The sequence below is a fragment of the Pistacia vera genome, unplaced genomic scaffold (genome assembly GCF_008641045.1).
Source record: "Pistacia vera cultivar Batoury unplaced genomic scaffold, PisVer_v2 Contig593, whole genome shotgun sequence".
Taxonomy (NCBI): Eukaryota; Viridiplantae; Streptophyta; class Magnoliopsida; order Sapindales; family Anacardiaceae; genus Pistacia; species Pistacia vera.
The window spans coordinates 626,773-633,198 of record NW_022196438.1 but is presented as its reverse complement, the minus strand read 5'-3'; the positions used below and the strand labels follow the sequence as shown (position 1 = coordinate 633,198).

The 6,426-nt window shown below is 40.4% G+C and overlaps 1 protein-coding gene across 1 annotated transcript; it reads left to right on the top strand.

The window, feature by feature from the left end:
* Positions 1 to 2,153: 2,153 nt before the first annotated feature.
* LOC116110056 (pentatricopeptide repeat-containing protein At3g58590-like) lies at positions 2,154 to 4,862 on the top strand. Its single transcript, XM_031396295.1, has 2 exons — positions 2,154 to 4,655; positions 4,760 to 4,862. The coding sequence occupies exon 1, from the start codon at positions 2,214 to 2,216 to the stop codon at positions 4,419 to 4,421; it is 2,208 nt and encodes a 735-aa protein (XP_031252155.1). The 5' UTR covers positions 2,154 to 2,213; the 3' UTR covers positions 4,422 to 4,655; positions 4,760 to 4,862.
* The last annotated feature ends 1,564 nt before the right edge of the window (positions 4,863 to 6,426 follow it).

Sequence of the window (6,426 nt, the reverse complement as noted above, 5' to 3'; positions counted from 1 at the left end):
AGCTCCTTCGCGATCAACTTGCCCAACCCGTTTTCGTGGCACACGATGTACATTGCAATGACAATAACGTACGCATTCGGAGTCAGCTACATCGGCGCGACCCTGAAGTGGTCCAAAAGTGACATGATGAAAGGGTGGAAGGGGATCAGTCCCCCACCCTTGATGATCTCCTCGGAGATTGTGGCCAGGCCACTTGATGGGTATCGCGATGAGTGTGTCACGTCGAGGAAAACGTTCACCTCGATACCGTATTGTTTTATTACCCTCTCGAGCTCATCCCCGGTAAGTACTGAGAAGACCTCGAGAGGGATACTTGGAGCACCCTGTGGGAATGAACCGGTTCCCTGCTCGGATCTGGTTGTTGGGGGGTCCATTTTGCCAGTCTGCAAAGGCGACAAGCAGAAGAGTCATTTAGCCACAGTACGCTATTTCGCACGATGACGTGGGAGGAACAAACTCCCTAAATCCCAAAGAAAACCCTAACAGCATGATTCGAGCAGCCATTCATGGCTCGAACCTGACATAAGCGTTTCGTCTCCGATTGGTTACCAGAAGACTGATGCCATTTAATCATGGAAAATAATGAAACAAAAACAGAGAAAGGTTCTTACCTCTTAGAGTATGAGAATAGCTTCTGCTTTGAATTCCGAAAAAATGCAGGTTTGGAAAACAAAGGTTCTAGGTTTGCGAAAATCTTTTATTCTCTGTGAAAAGGACTCTAGTGACATTGCCTGAGAAAGATTTGAGGTTTTATAGCGTAGGAATCGGCGTTTGGATTTCTCGGAATCGAAACGGCGTTTGGACGGTAAAGATTTCTCACCGTTGATCATGGCCACGTGTCACACATCAACGGGGAAGAGTGAGTGTCACGACTGGATAAAGTCAAACCTTCATCTTTCCCGTTGAAAAGCTCAAATGACGGCCATCTCTCTTTCTCAAAGCATTAATTGCGTCTCAAATCTACATTGAATGTTCTGATAAGGGGCGTCGTTCCAACGTATAACGCATTTAATGTTCTGATAAAACGTACTGTGTCAGCATACAACGCATTTAATGCGTCCAGCTGGCACTTATCACGCACAAGGCACATATGTCAGCGTAGAGACTGTTTCATTAAATGCACCCATATCAAAAGCAAAACAGGAGACGTCTGACGAAATCAGGTCGCTCGTCCTCTGCAAACAATGATCATGCGAGGTCGTGTTCGCAAAAAAGTGTCGTCTTGACCTACTTTCAAAACAAGTCGGAATCATTAGAATTTCCAGAATTTCCAAGAATCATCCAATTGCGGCATGACTTGTAGTTTCCAAGGTTCGATTCTCAAACCTTAAAAACTAGGGGACTTCTGTTATGCTTGGGAAAATACGACTGATGTAGTGCCCTGTTAAGTGCGAAAGGTCAGACATCGGGAAGAGTTTACTGACATTCTGGCACAGCCTCATCATGTGATGATGCAAGCAACACACTCCTGTCAGTACAGTGGGTACGCGCCAGACTAAAGAAAGGTTAGAGGATGTACGTGTGTCCAATCCCTGCAGCAAATCAAGTGAATTACTCTTGAAGATGGGTAATGTGACATAAAGAAGGATTTGCACGGATCATCTCACCAACTTACAGATTCAGTGAACATTACCTCAATGCATCCCACTATAAGTTGAGAGCTCCTCTCTCATTAAGGGGATTCGCACATTTTTACTCTTGACCAGCCACACTCTCTCTCTAGAATAGACAGCATTAGATACCTTGTATTACCATTGTAAAGTCAGTCAGCTGAAGCGACCTGACCCTTATCAATAATACAAACATCAGTGGACGTAGGACTTGCTTCCTTAGCATCTGAACCACTTTAAAAACTGTCCCCATTGCATTTACTGTCATTTTCCTTTACATTCACGTGTGTCTTTTAGGCCAACTCAATATTTTACATATGCGTTTCGTTGGTGTCAAAATCACACATCAACAAAAGTCAACGAAACCAATTTATTTTGCTAAAAGAAATTCATCTCACGGTATGTCAACCACTAGAGGTCATAATATCTCTACAGTCAACTGAATGGCGCCAAGGCCCAAGGCCTAAGTGAAAAAGGTTTATTTGCAAAACGGGTGGACATCCTCAGCAAAGACCACTTTTCAAGCCTCACCCATCAGCCGTAACCCGTAAATTCAAGTTGTCTATAATTTGCTGGGATTTATAGCTAATTTTCCCGCCCTTTATGAACCTTTACGGAGATTTCTTGAAACACCATAACCGTCTACTACTACTACTAAAATCTTGTTCAAAGACTCCTTCCCTTCGCAACACCAAACCTCTTCATGCACTTGTCATCACTTTGGGTCCAAACTCTAGCCAAACTACCTTCCTTTTCAACAATGTCATCTCTATCTACGCATCAGTCGGTGAACTATCATCAGCACGTAAGGTGTTCGACAAGATGCCGGAGAAAAACGTGGTGTCGTTTAATACCATAATTAGTGGTTACAGTAGGTGTGGATATGTCGGGGAAGCTTGGAGATTGTTTTATGATATGAGAAATTGTGGGTGTAGGTCGACCCAGTTCACGTTGGGTGGGTTATTGTCGTGTGATTTGTTGGACCTTTGCAAGGGAGTTCAGTTGCACGCTCTGATTGTGAAGAATGGGTTGTTTATAGCAGATGCTTTTGTAGGGACTGCTTTGTTAGGTTTATATGGAAGGCATGAGAGCTTGCATGAGGCGGTTTGTGCATTTGAGGATATGCCTAAGAAGAGCATAGTGACGTGGAATTCGATAATATCTATTTTTGGGCGATATGGATTTGTTGAAGATTGTATATTTTTCTTTCGTGATCTTGTCAGGGAAAAGATTCCTTTGTCTGAAGGTTCTTTTGTGGGTGTTTTATCAGGATTTATTTGTGAACAATATTTGGGATCAGGAGAACAGATACATGGTTTAGTGATTAAAAATGGGTTTGACAATGAAGTTTTGGTTGTGAATTCTGTTATTAATATGTATGTGAAATGTATGCGCATCAGCTCAGCGGAGAAAATGTTCGAGCTGAATGTTGGGGATGTTGTATCTTGGAATACAATTATTGGTGCATTGGTAAAGAACGAAAAACCTGAAAAGGCATTGGAATTTTTCTTAAGGATGTCTTCGGATCAAGATTTTCAAAATGGTACCACATTTGTATATGTTATTAATTCTATTGCTGCTCTGCAGATCCCAGTGTGTGGAAAATCTATCCATGCTAAGATAATAAAAATTGGTTTAGAATGTGATGCTTTTGTGGGCAGTGCATTAGTTGACTTCTATGTGAAATGTGATAATTTGGAAGATGCTCAACTGTCGTTTGATGAAATATCTGATAAGAATGTGGTTTGTTGGAATTCGTTGATATTGGGTTATGCAAATAAATTCTCTTCTACTTCTATGTTTTTACTATTAGACATGGTTCAACTAGGTTACCAACCGAATGAGTTTACATTTTCTCATGTTCTTAAATCATCATTTACCTTTGAGCTTTCTCAGCTTCATTGTTTGATTATAAGAATGGGATACCAGAGCAATGAATATGTATTGAGCTCCCTTATGAGTTCATATGCCAAAAATGGTCTTATATCAGATGCCATAGCTCTTGCCACACTTTCCAACTCACCAATTGCTGTTGTCCCCTCTAACATCATTGCTGGAATTTATAACAGGTTGGGTCAGTATCATGAAGCACTAAAGTTGCTTTCTCTGCTTGAAGAACCGGACATAGTATCTTGGAACACTGCTATTGCAGCTTGTGCTCACAATGGTTATTATACAGAAGTTTTTGAACTTTTTAAATACATGCAACTGGCTGATATCCATCCAGACAATTGTACATTTGTTAGCCTCTTGAGTGCATGCACCAAACTATGCAACCTTACTTTGGGCTGTTCGCTTCATGCTCTCATCATAAAGGCTGACATAAATCGTTGTGACACATTTTTGTTCAATGTGTTAATAGACATGTATGGAAAATGTGGGAGCATAGGAAGTTCAATAGAAATATTTAAAATGATGACAGATAGAAACATAATCACATGGACCACTCTAATTTCAGCTCTTGGACTCAATGGTTTTGCTTATCAGGCATTAGAAAAGTTTAGAGAGATGGAAATTTTGGGGTTTAAGCCCGATAGGGTTGCTGTCCTTGCAGTGCTTACGGCTTGCAGACATGGTGGCTTAGTGACAGAAGGGATGGAGTTGTTTGGCCGAATGAAAAGGACTTATGGGGTTGAACCAGAAATGGATCATTATCATTGTTTGGTGAACTTACTGGCCACATATGGACATCTGAAGGAAGCTGAGAAAATAATAGCTACAATGCCTTTCCCACCAAATGCCCTTATATGGCGTAGTTTCCTTGGAGGCTGCAGGAGACAAAAAACTGTAGAATATGAAGCAGTTGGATGAGATCTATGACACGCTAGTCATATTGTGATTGCAGAGATTTCTCATTCCCCACCTTGAATTCATCTGGACTTGGTTTAGCATCTCACACAACATGGAATGGCAAAATGGATTCATGATTTGGTTGGCAGAGGTCCTTTTAAGCAGTTGTGGTCGATAGGCCAAACAGAATGGAGGAATTTCTTAAACATTGCTCTTTATCACCAGACTGAGTTGTCACCTGATCCTCTACCAAAGGTAATATTCTTTGTATTTCATTTATAAATTATAAATCACCTACGAAAGATAACCTAAATGTTGTAGCAAGCTAAGACTAACCTCTCATTTGCTTAACATGGCAGCTCACTACCCTAATTCATGTACCTATCAGTCAAACACTTGTTCACAATGACACTCCAGACCCCAGTAGCTAATGGATTTCCTTAGTTTTTTGAGTTTAGCAGATTTTCATTGATGTTGGCTTAAAAACTCTTTTTAAATAAAATTCCTTAATTGTTCACTTAAATCAGGAGAAATTTTTCTTTGAACAATTATAGTTGTTTATGTGGCCTTTTGATGTCTACACAATTTATTTCGTTACACTTGCAGTATCTATGAAATATCATACACAGTTGACTACTAGCAAGGCCTTACTGTAACTTAGAAGCGTTTTCTTGGAGTGTTGGTTGGTTATTCGTAATTGGCTAAATTGGAAACTACCTCCTGAGAAGATATAATAAGAAATTTTTCTATCATAGACAGGGTATCTAGGTGTGTTTATTTTATTATTTTGGGTCGGATTTTTGAAAAAAAATAAGTTGGGTGGTTATTACGAGATAGGATTTAAAAATTAACAAAAACACTTCCACCCACACATTAAATGCTAGTAGTCGGCCATCACCGTGGCCAGAAGTGACTGTAATGACGCACGACTAGCTGGATCTGACCGGTCGATCTACGTTAGGTCTGACCTTTGACAGCCAGATCTGGGCACATTTGGTCGTCAACAACAACCAAAGATATGACCGTTGTTGACAACCAGCTATGGCCAAAGATCTGGCATTTTCAGTGTCCGTGGATCTGGTAAAAAAAGGCTAGATTGACGCACTATCGACCAGATCCAACCGGTAGTGTGCCGTTATGCCAGATTCTGGCCACCTTTTGGCAGTGGTGGCTGGAATCTGGCAAAGGTGGGTGGGTGGGGGGTGTTTTTGTCAATTTTTAATTTTTTTTTTGTTGGGGGTGTTTAGTTAAATTAACAAACTTAGGGGGTTTGTAATAGTTAAATATAATAGAATTGGATTTTCATAATAAGGAACAAATATATATCTTGGGTAGGATTTAAAAAATCCTACCCAAAATAAAGAAACAAACACACCTAGAAAATTAGTTGAATATTTCGAGTTTGAAAAATTAGGGGACCACTGACTCTTCAAAGTAATAGTATACCAAACCGTTAATAGTGGTTAAATTATTGTAAAACCAAATTCACGAATCCGTTGACAGATGACACAACGAGTATTTATATGTACAACAATGCTACAGACACCGACGTTTTTACACCGAAATTTTGTATCGGCTTACGTGTATATTGACTCAGACAAATCAACACTTTTTACGTTATTAAATTTTTTCTAATGAACGGTCGTCCATAACATATGGACGACCGTTCACTAACATGAACTCCTGTCCATTGGTAAATAAAATAAAAAATTTAAAAAAACTTGGAATGAACGCCCGTCCACAATGAATGGACGCCCGTCCATTGTGTAAGGACGACCGTCCGTATGTAATGGACGCCCGTCCATAAGGGATGGACGGCCGTCCTTTATTTTTGGACGGGCGTCCCTTCTCTAATTAAATGCTCTCTCTCTCTCTCTTTGCGACATGGCTACAAAACCAGCTGAAGAAACTTCACAGCCACTGAAGAAACCTCAGTCAAAAGTATGATCCCAGTCGCGGCAAAGGGTTCTCTTTTTGGTTCGGAGTCCTTCCTACCTATCTTTCCTCACATTTCTTTTTGTAACTG